Source organism: Halyomorpha halys, unplaced genomic scaffold (assembly GCF_000696795.3).
Source record: "Halyomorpha halys isolate HHAL.00 unplaced genomic scaffold, Hhal_1.1 Scaffold422.1, whole genome shotgun sequence".
NCBI classification, from domain to species: Eukaryota; Metazoa; Arthropoda; class Insecta; order Hemiptera; family Pentatomidae; genus Halyomorpha; species Halyomorpha halys.
This window is the reverse complement of record NW_027111899.1, coordinates 781,391-799,235: the sequence shown is the minus strand read 5'-3', so window position 1 is coordinate 799,235 and position 17,845 is coordinate 781,391. Positions and strand designations below refer to the sequence as shown.

General features: G+C 30.1%; 2 protein-coding genes and 1 long non-coding RNA gene across 4 annotated transcripts in view; 2 read left to right on the top strand and 1 right to left on the bottom strand.

Moving 5' to 3' along the window:
• Positions 1 to 5,361, bottom strand: part of LOC106682542 (uncharacterized) — a 26,290-nt gene extending 20,929 nt beyond the window's left edge. Inside the window, exons 1-2 of the long non-coding RNA XR_001343430.2 lie at positions 5,040 to 5,361; positions 2,719 to 2,958 (exon numbers count right to left, since the gene is read on the bottom strand). This is a non-coding gene — a long non-coding RNA (uncharacterized lncRNA). The remainder of the gene's footprint in view (positions 1 to 2,718; positions 2,959 to 5,039) is intronic.
• The window catches only part of LOC106682539 (glycine receptor subunit beta-type 4), a 409,926-nt gene that overhangs the window by 127,392 nt on the left and 264,689 nt on the right, over positions 1 to 17,845 (top strand). The gene's annotated exons all lie outside the window — the stretch shown is intronic.
• Positions 5,362 to 10,114, top strand: LOC106682540 (dnaJ protein homolog 1). The gene is made up of 2 exons (XM_014423451.2): positions 5,362 to 5,590; positions 8,929 to 10,114. Exon 2 carries the CDS (start codon positions 8,971 to 8,973, stop codon positions 9,982 to 9,984), a length of 1,014 nt encoding a protein of 337 aa, XP_014278937.1. The 5' UTR covers positions 5,362 to 5,590; positions 8,929 to 8,970; the 3' UTR covers positions 9,985 to 10,114.

The following is a 17,845-nucleotide window of genomic DNA, read 5'->3' as shown; positions in this document are numbered from 1 at the left end:
TATATATACATTGTTAAACTTTAAGCACCAGGAGTATATACAGTATTTTTCACTTTTGTATTTTAAATTATACTATTTTTATTAAATTTCACAATGATAATGGCACTTAACGAATCTTTTTCTCTTTTGTTCAAGTTTGCTCATTTTTCATTGCTCATGCCGTTTTTCAATTTCAGGCTCTATTTAAATATTGCTCGATTTAGCTTTTAAAGTTTCCTCTTCCCGTTTAAGCTAATATTTCAAAAGTGATGGAATATTATTATAAGACCAATGGAAGGCAATTATTAGATTATATACGGTTCCCTGAGGATCCTAAATTTGGTACTTCATAAACTAAGTCAGGAGATTTCTCAAGTCTTCGGAATACGAACTTGCTAGAAGAGCTTTTTATACCCCTTGTGGTCTCTTGTGAAGTCATAACCTTTTTTTATATAAGTTAGCGTTAACTCTGCAGTCTCCTTGGAACTTAAGCTTCGTTTCTTATCCCCAGGACCCGCTGACTAAGGACAAGCTCTTGGCACAGCGCCGATCATTGAAAGAAAACTATAAATGATTTTATAGTGTTTTTTCATCGGTATTATTTCTTTCTCATCCAATATATGTATATATAAACTATAAGAGTATAGTAGAGTATACTTTAGCTAATCTATTAGTTTTACTTCCTCATTAACGAAGGGAGGGAAGCTTTGTACAAAAGCATTTCATTCCCTTTTTACATTTTAAACTTTGAAGAAATTAATTAATTTTATTTTTAATAATGAATGAATGATTAAACAAATAATATTATTCTGAGACAAATGTCCCCTAAGAATAAATACATTGTTCACGAATTAAGGTTAGTTGTCTGTCAGACACTTAAAAAAGTTTCAGTATACATGTTGATATAACATATAAACCTTAAGTTAAATTATAATTTATAATGTTAATTATGCAGTATGTGAAGAAATAGGTGTTGTTTAAAGGAAAGGATGGATGAGGATTGACAAATGGAGATAGTAAGTGGATTCCAGAAGGATGTTGCACGAATGACGAATGATTTGTTAAAGGAGGTGATTATATTGGAGGGCATATACAAATAAATTGATTGGGATATGGTTAATCCGTTTAATGGATGGATGGATGATCGTAGAGTGAGAAGACCAAGAATATAGGTCGGTTTTTAATTTTTAAAACTTGAAATAGGACAACATCAAAGAGGCCGGAAGATTGGACCAAGGAACCGTAGTCGAAGTGGGGGAAAACAAGAGAGGATACTGACGGGTATTCTGAGGAATGGAATTGCTGAATTTTAGGTATTGTTTAAGTACAGTTATGGATTTGCGGGTGATCTGGGAACTATGATTATTCCAGGAGAGGTGTTGGTCGAAGGTAACTCTAAGGTTTTTTATTGTGTGGTAGAAGTGAATTGGTTGGTTGTTAAGGAAAAGTAAGGAATAGGAAGGTTCAGAATATAAGGCGCTTGGAACCAAAAAGAATGTCCTAGTTTTTCCAGTTAATAATGTGAACGGCTACGGCCTATAAAGGGCCATGGGTCGGTAGTTTATAAGGAAGCCCTTTTTTTAGAACAACGGTTGTACATGAAGGTGATTTTTCCAAGATCACACTCAACCGCCAATCGTTTCCTCAATTAAAGGAACCCACTTTATAAGGCTGGTTGGACTCCAGGAGGGCTTCGAAACCTACGGGATTGACTCACGACTACTATATAATAGAAAATAAGTATTTTCCACAGCCGAATTTGAACCCGGGCTCTTGGAGTTAGTATCATTTAGTTTTAGTTTTTACTTATCTTATTCTATTTTTCATATTATTATTTATTTATTTTTCTCTTTATCTATTAAATACACAAAATATAAATGAGTACTTTCACTGCCCATATATTTATTGCTCTTGAGTTCTGCAGTTTTTATTATTTAAACACTTTATGTCTAAAAAAAATTATGATTAATCGGACCGTTAATCTGATATTGAAGAAATTCTTAGGGATTGCGTGGGTTGATATATTGTTTGTCCCGCAACGATTGTATCAGATCTCATCTTCCACTTTCGCTTACATAAGCGAATTTTTCTTGGCTCGCATAAAAATGTGGAAAAAAAATTCGGATCCGTCCGTGTCGGCACAAATTCGAAGTGGTATTACTAGTTAGTTATGTTAAGCTAAATTTAAAAATTAGTTTACATTCTCGCCCTCCGGTGGAACCTTTTTATCTTACCCTTAAAGCAGTTACTTGTATGGAGTCATGATCAATGTAAGGCAACGGTTTTGGTATAAATATTATCAATTCCTTCCAATACATTACAGTATGGAAATGAATATCTCTTAGCACGCATGTATTAAACTCGCCTCCTCTTGTAGAATTTATTCTCAAATAACACTATTAAAAAATAATAACTTTTGTTTTTATCAAGTCCTCCATTGAGTACCCATAAAGCCCTAGAGTTGGAATGTTAAGATTCATTTCTCGAGGCCGCCAAGAAATAGTTCCTGACCGACCCAGATGGGAATCGAACCTACGACCTTCTAGGACCCTCGCCCCCCATCTCAGATTTCGTGTTCTCTAACATTTATTCTGAACCCTTGAATTGAAATATAGATAATGTTGTACCTAGCTATCCATATGAAACAGTGAGAAAGCAATTCTGTACTTGGCAGACATTTTTTTATCCTATTATCTTTCATTTATAAGATAATCTTAATAATTATATTAAATTACTCACCCGGATGTCGCATAATATTTTTCGTTCTGTTCTTTCAGCAGGGGATTTACTTGAGGGTGGGGAGATCCTCTTGGGACATATAAATTGTTGGGAACATTCTTTAATACGTTTCATAAGATTACATAAAAAATGGTAATTTTTCATGAACCCTTGACACGAAGGCGACTCGTGAGTTGTTTTGGTAATGTTGCTTTCCTCCTTGTTTTTCATATTTTTTATTTAAATGAGTTTTTGTTCATTCTATAAATAAATCATTGCAATGATTTCGCTTATTAATAATAATTTAGTGAGTAGTTAACTAAACAAACAACAAAGTTTCTCAACAAACAAATGTAATATAGTTTACCTAAATTGTAATTTACTTCAATGGTTAAGTTCTCTCTCGGGTGCAGGTTGTCTATTAGTGTATCTATTATCTATTTCTTATATAATTTTATATGTAGTATATAGTATACTATATACTATAGAGTAGGTGTGCTATTTGTATGCTGAATACACATAAATTTCGTTCTTATAATGGTTCAGTATTTTGTTTTCAGTATTGTTGTAAAATAAAAACATTGCCTGTACTTATCTGTGCTGAGAAGATTCTAAAAGTGTAAATTATTTGAAATCTCGAATAAATATTTTTACTTTACTTCCTACCTTTTCTTTTTTTATTTATTTCTAATCTTAGCTTTATAAACGACTCCAAAAAGAGTTTGTCTAATTTTTTTTTTTTTTTTTTTTTTTTGTGAATGTTCACCCATTTCTACTGTTCATTGTTAATCAAAAGGGTATAAGTCCGAGACTTGCTCATGTAATTGTAATTAAGATTCGATAAAGTCCGGAACTCCTAAATTAACCTAAGTAAGTACTGATCACTTGAAGTAAATACATTAGATTATTTTCAATGTACATTTGTAAATCTATTTTTTTTTTGTTTTTAATGAAAGGTATATAATTAACAGTACGTTACTTCTTAGAAAATCAATTAACAATGGTACAAAAAAAAAAAATGCAGGCGGCAAACCAGAACAACTAAATACTGAAACTAAGAAACTTGTTATATTTTCTTGTTATCCTACATCATAAAATAAATTAATTGTTATATTATTACCCCAGCTGGCCAAGGAAAGTGGAATTTGTTTTTTGAAAATTAAAATTGATATTCATTTTTCGCACATCAAATCTGTTAAATACGATTTTTTATAATAGTAGAATTATAAATTGAGATTGTCGGGGGGTGCGGTGAGCAATGAAAAACATAATTTATGCAGTCATAAATAAATCATTTTTTTAAATAATGTTTTTCTTTGCTGACCGCACCCAATCAGTCAATTATCTACACCTCATTAGAATTATAAATATTTATTACTAAAAATGTTTGTGTAAATCCATAATATTTCTGTAAACAAATCGATTTTTTTCAAATCACAAAAATGCAATAACTTCAATACGACTCACATCAAAAATACACACGGAACTTATGAGTGGATTTAGAAGATTTAATCTCCACGAAATAGTGCAACCCAAAACTACGTAAACAAAATAAAACAAGAGATATAAAATAAAGCGTTTGACATGTTTTTCTTTGTTGAAACTACTTTTTTTTCCATTATAAAGAAATAAAATTTAAACCACATTGATATGGGTTGGGAGCATATAAATTTAGCTATAAAGTTATAGTTATACTTATAGTAGTAACGTTGGATTTGGATAATATTATAAATAGTTATGATTTATTTTGACAACCAAGGAAATGGGCAGAAAATAAATATTCTCTATAATATAAAAATTGTATTATAATTATTTATTTAAATGTCTCAGACACTGAAAACAAATCTGATTTGAATTTTCCTTAAAAAAAAGAAATGTTGGCATACTTTATTAAAAGTATGTTTTGGTTGTCTTAATTTTTAATACATTTAATAACATTAAACTCATTTAATACAAAAAACAATGTTTTGTTCTTATTATTCATGGAAAACCAAATTGATTGGCACATAATAATCATTGGATATATGGAGAGAAAAGGCAGAATGCGATAATATAAAACATTAAAATATTTTTTTCTCTATCATTGTCTAGTATTTTTCGACCAAATATAACAAAAAAAATCATTGAAATCAATTATCTCTCCTCTTGTTATCTAATATTATAGCAGTTGAATTTCACATGAATTTCTTGATTAAAGCGAGAATTTCTCGATAACGGCTTAATGGCTTCCATTGTTAATGAACTGAATGACTGAGAATAGTATTTAATACGTTTCATATTTTCGATTAATACAAAAAACGATTTTTCAGATAATTGCGTAGGTGGGAGAAATATCTATTTACCTCAACGTAAAACTGGAAAACAGGGTGTAACCTACTCCAGCTTCACTTCTCCTTGGAACAAATTTGAGATATGCTATCTCTGTTTTAAATAATTCTCACTGTTGCCTTCCACAGCCAATTTGATTAATTTGTACTAAATCTCAGATTTGAGAGTTTAATTGCGTTTAAACGAAAATTGGCTTCACTGGATAAATTTACTCATATTTTTCTGTTAAATGTCGCATTTTATTTTACTGAAGCAATACTCTAAAAAATATATGTTGCAACAAGGAAAAAGCCCCTAGCAACACAATGTTGTCTAGGTTAGTTAAAATTTTAGAAAATCAAAATTTAAGTTATTTCAGTAATGACATGTTTAATTTGTGAATTGTCTTTTATTTCGTTAGGTTTGTGAATAAAACAATATTACAGATGGCGAAATGTGCTGAGAGGTTATCAAACCAAACTTGTGCTAGCTAATATATACGATCACTGATTTAACAACTCTGTCGTCTATGCTATCGGTATGCTAAGAGTACAGGCGTTTGTTTAATGGATTCATAATCCTTCATGTAAGTCAATTCAGTTAATTCATTATAGGTAACACATTACTACAAAATATTAATTCATTTGGCTAGCGATCGTAATCAATGAATATTGAATAAATATAATTCTGTGTAATGAAACGAAATGTAGAAATAAAACTTTAGTTGAAAACTCACTGCTTATATTAAAAAAAAATAAACATATAATGATTTTTGTTAAAATAACGTCAGGTGGATAATTATAAATTGTTTGGGAGAAAAATTTCTCTTAAAAAGTGTGGTATTTCAGATTCTGGTAGTGATATAGAGTGTATATTAACATAACGTGATACAACACAAATAGTTCATAATAAACACAACACAATTTGACATACTCAGAAATGACCACAACGCAGGTTATCTCTATCAGTGCGTCTTAATATACATTAAATTATATTTATGTATACGCTACACAGGGTTGTTGACACTGGTAATAAAAAAAATCTTGTATGTTTATTGGTTATTAACAAAAGTTACTAATTTCCAAAACTCTTCAAAACACAATTTATTTGATCATTAACGATATGACACAGCACATACAACAATCAAAAATACAATTGAATTATAAGGAGGTTTCACAACTTAGTGTCAGTGTTGCAAGCCTCCTACATAATAATAATAATGTGAATCGCTACAACCCATCAAAGTTCATTAGTTAGTAATTAATTAGTACCAGAGCCGGGGTGAAAAAGGGCAGCTATATCACCCCAATTTTTTATTATTTTAATGAAAATTATGTATAAATACTAGTCACAATTGATAATCTGCGAAGTATAGGTAGGGGGAATACAAAATGGTGGCTGTTTCAAAACGTTAAAAAAAAAAAAAAAATATATTGATTCCTTCGGAGCTCCATATCTTTAAAATTATCAACAACACTGAAAAACCTAATAGGATATCATTTAAAGAAGAGTATATCTTCTTAAATACGAGCCCAATGGAGCCATTTACGTTACAATAGTTCTCATGATATAGCTAAGATCAGCAGTTAAAAAATTTATTTTGAGAAATCTATATTTCAAAAATCAATCAACGTACATATGTCTATTAGCACTCAACTTAAAGCTAACTTAATGTACTATAAAGTAGTATTACGTGTATTAGTAGTTTAGGGAAGTAGTTTTTATGATATTTGACAAAATAAATTTACAAAATGTCAATTTCTAGCTGTTCCGACGAAAATATATATCTTCTAAATAATTTAAAACATATATACTTATAAAAACATATATCTCAGGAATCAGAAAACGATAGGTGTCTGCTAGCATTCAAACTAAAAGTAGTTTAATGTGCTAAAGTAGTTTATTACACATACCTTCGTAGGGGTAGTAATTTTCATGATATTCGTGTATTAATATTAATTTTGTTCGTGAAAATATTAATCGTGAAGTTGCTGAACGTTTGTCCAAATATCGTTTGTCCATTTAAGATATAAAAAGTTATGTAAGTAAATAATCATTTTAAAAACATTATTTGAAACTGTTATGATGTTATTTAGATATTTAATTAATTTTAAAGATATGACATGGGCAATTAGCCTGCAGAAAAGTTTTTAAAGTAAATGACATTAATATTTAAGGTATAGCCAAAAATATCAGTATGTTGTTAAGGGAACAATTTAATTGATATAAAAACAAAAAAATTTAAAGATTTTCTACTTAAAAATGGCCTGAGGGTCGAAACGTTGGAGAGTTTTCTGAAAATAAAATTTGAGGGATTATTGGATCTAAATTGTGTGTGTTAATAATAATGATTCATGTTCAATTAGTCGTGTGGTTTCTTAGTCAGATATGAGTAATCTAAATGATTTCGTGGTATATCTCGTTCAAATTTAGGCTGTAATAATTTCCTCATGTTAAAAGGTTTTTAAGGGGGTTCTCAAACTGGGTGCCGCGGCGCCCTGGGGTGCCTCAAGCGTATATGCTAGTGTTGGCGCGGCAATAATATAAAATTATCACTAAGATATTGTGATTAAACTGCAGAATCCGGCAACTTGGCAACCCATTGTTTCCTTATCTATGACGTCTAACACACTTCGGCCAATTTTCTAGTTGTGTCCTTTGCTCCAGTGATGCAAGTTTTGTGTCAAAAGAAAAAATAATTGAAATCAGGTATAAATACTGTTTCACTCTTCCCATTAAAAACAAATTTTACTAATTTAATTTTTTTCTCTTCAGTTTAATTTAAAAAATATATTAATAAATAAGCCTAAAATAGTCCTTATAGCCAAATAATTTATTGTTTAGAATAAATGAACGATTTTGAAATATTTTATGCATTATCAATGGTTAATAAAAATATCCATATTATAATATTCCATATTATATTTACCATATTATAATATTCCATATTATATTTACCATATTATAATATTCCATATTATATTTACCATAATATAATATTCCATATTATATTTACCATATTATAATATTCTCTATTATATTTACCATATTATAATATTTCATATTATATTTACCATATTATAATATTCCATATTATATTTACCATATTATATATTCCATATTATATTTTCAGTTTCAATAAAGGTTGAACATTTGTTTTGAAATTGTACTATTTTTTCTTAGAATTCGAACAGCTTAAAGGGAAACTGTCCCATTTGTTCATGCTGGAGATGGGCACCACAATTTTTTTAATAAATATTAGTGTTGTGAATTGTAATTACAAGGATTAGGGTGCTGCGAAATAGTTGTAGCCAAACATAAAAAACTGAGAACCAATGTTAAAAATGAACTGAGTGTACTTACACTCAATGTATCGAGGTGAGTAAACCGGAGCTAAGTGTTATTGCACTCAATGCATCGAGGAATTTCTTGATAATTCCCTTGCGCTGTTTCTTCTTATTAAATTTTACAGCTTCTGAGAATATTTTAACAATTAAATTCGTTGGGGCCCACATTTATCTTACCAATATTCCCCTTAAAAATAGCCTTCGGTTGATTGGATGATATATTTAATTCCTATGACAGTGGATTGTTAAATCATTTCCTATTGGATGATTGCCATTTTAAGTTTTGGTCTTTTTATCAGTGATCCTAAACATTATAATGTACAATCACAGATATCGGTCCATCCTTATTTTTATTATTGTCTGTTTATATAGGTTAGGTACATAAATCAAAGGAAACTTTATGGGCTGTGACCACAAAACCTTTAGTTGTTATTTAGTGTAAGAAATCGCGAAAGTATTGTAATATTTTTGAGTTACGATTTAGTTTTATTCTACTGGTGGCTTTCAGTTAGTTAAGGAGATAATCATTTTAAGAAATAGAAAAGACAATCTTTCCATAGGTAATTTTCTGTTACAGTACGCTGCTATACAACTGACTACCTGTTGAAAAGACAAAGAAATGGGGAAAGATTACTATAAGATTTTGGGAATCAGTAAGAGCGCTAATACTGAAGATATTAAAAAGGCATACAGGCAGTTAGCGCTAAGGTATCATCCAGACAAAAACAAAACTGCTGGTGCAGAAGAAAAATTTAAGGAGATTGCTGAAGCGTACGAAGTCTTAAGCGATCACAAAAAGAGGGATATTTACGATCAATTTGGTGAAGAAGGGCTGAATGCCGGAGCTGGAGGCCACGGCGGTGGCTCAGCAACATACACCTTCCATGGAGACCCTCGGGCTACATTTGCACAGTTCTTCGGAACAGCAAATCCTTTTCAAGCCTTTTTCGATATGGGAGGAGCATCTAACATTTTTAGTAACTTTTTCGACGAATCCGACGATTCTATGGGAGGACACCGCAACATTGGCGGAGGAGTTAAGAGACCTTTCGGATACGGATATGAACAAGACAGGATGGGAGATTCTCAAGATAAACCGTTGGAATTCGATATTTACGTTACCCTAGAAGACGTCATGAAGGGTACTACAAAGAAAATGAGAATAAATCGGAAAGTTATCCAACCGGATGGTTCCTTGAGGAAAGAAGACAAAATACTGACGGTAGATGTCAAACCTGGTTGGAAAGCAGGAACAAGAATAACATATCCCAAGGAAGGTGATCAAGGTGCGGGAAAAATTCCCGCAGATGTGGTTTTTATTATACGTGACAAACCTCACCCTCTTTTTAAAAGGGACGGAAGTGACATTGTTTATACTGCTAAAATGTCGTTGAAAAACGCATTGCTGGGAACCCAATTGCAGATTCCAACGTTGAGTGGTGATCGTGTTCCCTTAAATTTGTCGAACGAGGTAGTTAAACCTACTACGATTAAGAGGCTGCGAGGATACGGCCTGCCCTATCCCAAGGAACCTGGGAAAAGAGGAGATATTGTCGTCACCTTCGATATTATTTTTCCTGATAAACTTACTGGACCCGAGCGCGAATCCCTCCGAGCTTTATTGCCTAATTAGCTAGGGCATAATCCAGGTTATTAACAGGAGATGATATAAAGTTCTATATTTTACATTTGTTTGTTCTGTGTATTATTTTCATTGTCAGATGTTTCCATATATTTTAAATAAAATATGTTTTATTCAAAAATTGTGTTTGGTTATTTAAAAAGTTAATTACTGTGCAACTGTTTGACGCATACAGTCATACTGAGGTCTCGTATCATTCATTTGGAAACTTTATTAAACGACAATATCCTTTACATCCTACAAGAAATATTTTATTTTTTAAAGTATAATACAAACATATCTGTGTGTGTATATATATATATATATATATATATTAATTTTGAATTTTTCTCCACCTTAAACTTTCTGTTTATTTATCTTCTGTTATTATATTTTAAATTTTCTTTTCTTTCTCTTCTGATTATTAGTAATAATAATATATACTGGTTTATTCATACCAGAAGTCTCGCATTTGGTATGCCTCCTCCTTCTCTTTAATTCTTTCGAATTAATAGCGATGTCATGCTTATTCGTATTAACAACAAAATATCAAGAAATTCTATTAAACACACATCTGGTAAAGCTGCATACTTTATAACAACTGTATTTAGGTAACGTATTTATTATAGTAATTATTCCTTACGATAATAAGTAATTAAGTTACCCCGCCAGTTTACCAGTTAAGATATATATTGACCCTGAATTATATATACCTTTACCTTATATAAACCACGGTGAGCCCTAGCAGCTAGGCCGTAAATGAATATATGTTTTAAGCGGGATACGAATATTTGATGAAAATCTGCAGGTTTGAATTATTTAAGACATAAAAATCAGAACATTGTTGAGCTGTTTGCTAAAAAAAAAAATTAGTCTTTAGTTTAAAATATTTTTGTATAATTATAGATGGACAAACTAAACAAATTTGATGCAATCATTTTCTGGTTCTTAAATCTCGACTTGTTTCAAAACATTCACTGAATATTGGCTATTCATTTAAGTGGCTAAATAAATAAAAATGGCTTTTCTCATTTTTCTTGTGAATGATATATTTATGCGATCTGGGAACCTGTTGATTCCAGTTCAAATTATGGATGATCGGATTTCAAAATTTTCTTAATAAACTGGGAGCATTAACCCTACACGGTGAATCTGAATGTCCATCTTTGGTTTTACTGTTGTTCTGAATGATCGTGTAGAGGCCTTTAAGACTAGCTATAATTTTCTCACATCGTTTGTGAGAGCAGTTTACTTTCAGGAAAATTATATTCGCTTTGTCACTATTGTCCATTACTGTTATATTATATTCTGTGCTTGTTTTTTTCCTAAGAAGACTCAGCGTAATGTTGCGAGAACATAATAGTCCCCCACTTCTAATAGTGAAATTCAATTCATTCTAGGTGAGAACGTCTTTGATGCATAGCTAGACAAAGAACTTATTAGCTAGTGAAGGTTAATGCTTTTAGATGTATCCAGGAGAAAAGCAAAGGGTTTCCAATTTAATCAGCTGCATGGCGAGGAGAATACAAGGGATGGTTTAAGAAAAGAGAGGTGCCTTACTTTATTAAAAAAATAGTTAATAATGAATTAAATAAGAACAAGTCGCTCGAGAAAATTAATATTCTATATAAGTTTTTATTTTTTTATTATTTTTTTTTTAAAAATAAAACTGTATTTCTATACTGGTATTTTTTTCCAATCTGTTTCAGCTGTTCCCTTATATCAAATAAACTTTCTTTGACTCATTGCAACGAAAAGTTTCCGTTAAACGTCCCCCCCCCCTGTTTATTTATACCTTCTAATATTCAATATTTTATACCACTTTGGTTTAGTATTAAATAATATTGTTTCATGATCAAGGGAATTTAGATTGAGCTAAGTATTACCTAGGTTAAAAAAAAAATGTATTTTGAGCTGGCTATGTTATGAGTGATAAAAAGTGGACTGTTTCATGTATAATTGGAATGTTTAATTAGTGGACTGTATGAATATATTTGAACAAAGGCGTAGAATTAACTTTTCATTGTATACAGAGATTAGCATGACAACTATAAAATAAAATACACAAAAATGAAAATTAAAACTTGATACGACGAAAGAGATTAAATTTGGTTAATGTTCCTGGTTAAATCTCTTTCTTCGTTTTCTGTTTAAATTGATTGGTCACAATGGTCATGGTTTATTGATGGCTGGACTTACACTCGACTGATGTAAAATCCGTATTCAGATTTATTTAACTTGCCCGTTGCTTCATCCTTCCTTCTTGGTTCAGTGGAATAAGAATACTCCAAATGTTTAACTGTACTATATCTAATATGTCTGGCAGTGGGGTCTGCTATTCAAGGGGTAGATGATTATAAATATAAATCATATATGAAACATAAATAAATAATGGAAAGTCTTCGCAAAAAAAAAAAACACTGAAACGTACTCGGTAGAATAAAAGAGATTTTTAACGACTTGGTTTTCGTTATTTTCAAGAGCTGACGATAGTACACTTCAGAAGTAGGTCTTCCGTATGCATCCATAGTGGTCTTGTTTGTTTCCAACAGGATAAAACGTCTTTGATCTTCTCATTGTTTGTAAAAAATTAATTATTTTTATCCTTTCTCATGTGAAAGAATCGTATTTTTTATTTTTTTGTTATTCAAATTATTAATAAGAAATCATACCTTTTAATTTTGTTTTATATATTTCAGGTCTTCATATATTTGTGTATATTAATCCATTGTCTATTTCTAATAATATAAGATTTTTTAGATTGGAGAAGTTTGTCGGGGGGGGGGGGTTGCGGTCAGCAAAGAACAACATAAATAAACAAAACCATATTTATTTATTTTATGCCGACGTTTCCACCTGAGTTTCAGGTCTTCATCAGGGCTATAGAACAAAAGAGATAACAACAACATTTAGAGAAACATAAAATTGAAAAGGAATGGTATACAAACAAATTTGGAGTTATACAAGATTTTGAATTGAATCATAAATGATAAAAAATTGATAACTGATAATTGAATAGTAAAAAAGAATTTAATTGATTGATAATCGTAGTAGATTGGAAACAGTGAAGATGAAATATAATATCATGTAGGTAAGAAGATATGTATAATATAAGATATGCAAGTAGTGTCTAGAAAACTAAAAAGGTAAATAAATAAATTATTTATTTAGTTTTTAGTTGCTGACCGCACCCCCCGACAAACTTCTCCAATTATTAGTCTACGGTCAACTATTATAGATTTTAGTTTGATTTCTATTAGTTTGTTTATATATAATCATTTTTTTTTTTTTATGAACCCCTTTTCTGTCATATGGAAGGTTTATGTTTATGTATTTATAGGTTACCACCCTATTCCTACCATGGCGGGGAGGGAGGGGGGTAAAGTTTTAATTTTCAGTGACCGCCACTGAAATAAAAGTCGACCTCCAGGTCAGATTCCAACCTGCACCTCTGCTGTCTCATGCCAGACGAAATTGGCGCTTTTACTCGCTTTCAACTTTCAAACGCGGCCCATATAATCTGTATGATCCTTTTTACTATTGCTAGAAGAGAAATTGTCGACTGCATCAATTTATGCTAACTGCTAAGCACGTATTCTCTGTACGTTTCCCCAGCGCAATCTATATCGCGAACTAAAATGTTCTAGCTGATCATAATATTTTACAGTTATATTCTTTAGGATTTATGTTTAGTATATTTTGCTTATAACATAATAATGGTTTGGTTCTTTGGAACTTTTTTATTTCACGTAAGAAAATATAAGAATCATTTACGTGTTCAGGGTTTCAAAATTCGAAGTTTTCATTTCGAAACTATAATTGATATTTTTACAAATTAACAATAAGTTTTAATTATATTTAAATACGAAAATTTGATGTAGCCATTATTTTTTCTTGACAGCGTAAACCTAAGTTGAAGGCTTTACTACCACCTTCCCCCATGAACGAGTCATCTGAACAGCATTTTATCCTTACAACCTTAAAATGTCTATAACCCCATCACTTTTTGGTACTATCTTTTATTTGTTTATTAATTAATTTGTAATACATTTTCGCTTGTTTCGGGTCAGTTTGATAAATGATGTTTATTGTGACGGATACAATTAAATAATTATATCGTTCATTCGTTTAATAAAATGGGAGAGGGGATGAAGAAAATAAATAAAGCTTCATTGGTTAATTAAAAGGAGTTCTTCATTACCCTTATACCACTTATTAAATTTAGTCAAACATAAAGTCGAATAATGTTTCATAATATTTTAAAATTACATAATGTAGAATATCACGCTCAATATTGGTCCACACAGTTCTTATTGTGTGATTTTTAAAAATATTTAAACAAAGAAATGTAATAGAAAAACATTATTTAGAAGAATAGAATCGGGCGACAACCCTATCTTATATCCTGATAGATTTCAAGAGATGAAACATAGTTTGATATTCGCTTAAATACATATGTTAAATATATGAGTTGTCATCTGTGAACATCGGTACTTGGCATAGTAGTAGTCACTAATATAGATGATAGCTTTCTGCACGAAGCTGGGTAAATTGTACTTGAGTACTTATTGGGTATACGAGTATATTTAATTAGTATGTAATAAAAAAAAACGGTAAGTATTAGTACAGAGAACTCATACTCAAAACACTTTGAATACGAGTATTTGTTATCAATATTAAAAAAAAATATATATAATGATTCTTCAGTTAATACTTTGAGTACAGCTTACTTTTTGCATACAATAGTGTTATTCAGGATATTGTGTTAAATGTAAAATGTTTTATGCTGTTAAATGTTATAAGTATAGAATTGTGAGCAGCCCTATTTAAAGTCGTGTAAATGGTAAATGCATAAGAGCTCCTAGCGTATTTTTTGAGCATTTTGTTTAGTAACCTTTCCTTCCAAAACTTCATGTTATTGTTTAGTTCTAAGTTTTGATTACAGCAATTTATTACAACATGCCTAAAATAAGTAGATAATGATAATAGATAAAAATAAGAAAAGTAGAATTGTAAAAGTTTGTCTACTGATTGTATTTTTTAAGTCTAAAACACAAGACAGAAGAAAAAAAAATACGAGTAAGTAACTTAACACTACAACAAATAAAACAGTGACAAACTCAGCTGTTTCGTGACGTCATTCTCATTTAACAGACCTAGTAACAGACTCTCAGCCATGTTACATGTTATATCGTATTAACATGGTAAAAGAAGGAAATATTTCTCCATTTAACATAAGTTTTTCCATTTAACACGTTTTAACATGTTAAACTAAAGATCATGAATACCCCTAATATTTCTTTCCTAGATTTAGGTATCTTTTAGGTAAGGAAATAACTACTTGATTTAACTTTGTACTCAGTACTTATATACACTACTTAAAATTGTGTAAGATACTAAAATAAGCAAATTGTATTCTAATACGAATACTTTATTACGAAATTACTCAAAATGTCCAATCACATACTATTCAAATACGAGAAATTATTTATTACAAGTTTACTTATAATTTTCAACGTTAATCTGATGAACTTTAAAATTAATTGTTGAACGGAATCCAACGGAATTATCTGAATGGTGTAAACACCAGGTGGTAATCGTAATTGAAAGATTGAAAAGAAAAAGAAAATGAAAAAAAAAAAAAGGAAATTCTGTAAAAGAATCTACAGAAACTATCACACAAAGAAACAAATATATATAATTATTAATATCGTAAATAAAATGAAGTATATGGTTAGTAATATTAGTAAAATGAAATAAAAGAAATAGAATATTATAAAATTGAAACAATAGAGAAAATATACAAAATTAATTATTACAAACTATATAAATCACATATAAGTCTTCTTTAACATGAAAAATTAATGAACAATAATAAATGATAATGCCTGTTCGGTGAAACTAATCAAATAAAAGTCTTATTTAATAAAACAAAAAAAAAGTATTTGATGAGCAATAAACCACGTTGTCGCTTGCTCGGTGAAACTAATAATGTCTATTTGTCTGACATGCTAATGATAAATGTCGTGGTTGTAGATGACAATGACGGCAAAGTATGACGGTAGAAAATCGCTTTCATAAGCTGACAGTTTGCGATGTATGGTATGGCAATAGCTGATGGCTGCTAAGAGACTTCAAAGTTATATAAATGCAGATGCATCTGGTATTTTATTGTAAACAGACCTTAATGCCATTGTTGCGGACCAACAGCGCACCTTTATGTCCTTGATTATTATTATTATTATTATTAAATGGGCCACAGACCATGGAGGTAATATATCGGAATATTAGGAAATATATCGGGCGAGGACTTAGACCCTCGCCCGATATATTTCCTAATACATCACGCGTTTCTTGACGTGGTTTATTCGTAGGGTGGATTCGTCACTCCCACGCCTATTTTTTTGTGAGTGCCACCCATTGGCTAACGGGCCTCACAAATGCCCAGGGAGGAGGTTTTAAGCGAATTTTGCATCATTTTATGCTTGAAAAAACTCGGATGGGACCGGGATTCGATCTGACAACCTGTGGGTTGGTAGACTGGCACATTACCACGCTGCTACTGCTGCTCCCTATTAAATACTATTACAATACGTTACTAAAATTCAATTAAATAATAGGTCGATTATTTATTGTTAAATGTAATCAAAAAATTAAAAAATATCAATCTTCAATATTAATAAAAGAAAAAAATTAAATAAATGAAATGTTATTGTGCGCAAACATTAATTACAATAGTTGAATGCGTAGTTGTTATATTATACATGGTACTTGTATTCGCATACTTTTTATTCAAAACCGAAAAAGTAATCAAGTACTTCCAAACACTGTTTCCCTATGTCAACAGAAACAAATTCATGGGGCAAAATTTACTTCATCTACATATGACTTCTACACCATGTTTCAATATTCATGTATGTCAACTCTACTAACAACCCAGGACTTTTTTAATATAGTTATACTAGTTCTTCCATCCGTCAAGGATAGTACGGATTAATTTTTAAAAAATAAATTATTTATTTTTATTTTGCCTTGATCATGTAGGTATTAACACACGATATTTTATTAAACATAGTCGAGAATAATTTAAAAAAAAAATTATATATTTTCAAATTTATTCTGGATCACACTGATTGTGAATAATTTAGGTCTTCAAACGTAAAAATATAAACATACACTCCTTGTGATCACGCCATTGCCGGGTAATTAAATGCCAATAAATTATTTGTGTTAAATTCATAAAGAAATACATATTACGCTTTGTATAGGATTATATAGTGCACTAAAATATATCATTGTGCATCACATTTTATTTTAATTTAGTTTATTCTAAAACTTGAAGTAATCTTAAAGAAAAAATATTATTTAATTAATTAAACTTTCATTATCTGTAGTTTAATCATATGTCTTCTAATGTATTTATTAAGTTTTATCCTGCCTCAAAGTCAGAAATTTAAACACAATACTTCTTAAATCGTATATTATTTTTCTAAACGTTTCCGAGGTTCTTTGTCTCGCTCTTCAGGTTCTATAATTTAATATTTTCTTTTTTAAATAAGAAAATGGAAATTAAAGCATTTCCACATTTGCATGAAATAAATTAATTTAATTTATTATTGTAAATAAATAAACTGTAAAATAAACAAGTTTGGGATGAGACAATTTTTTATATACATTAACAAATTTAAATTTTAGTTTAAAATTATAACTATGAGTTTCTAATTCTTTAAATATTAAAACCATTGTGACCTAATTATACTAGTCGGATAAATTATAATAATTTAAAAAAATTATGTTATTATTTATTGCAATGTTTTTTCTATTAATAATTGCAAATTAAATTAATTAACTGTATACAATTGTGGAATTGCTT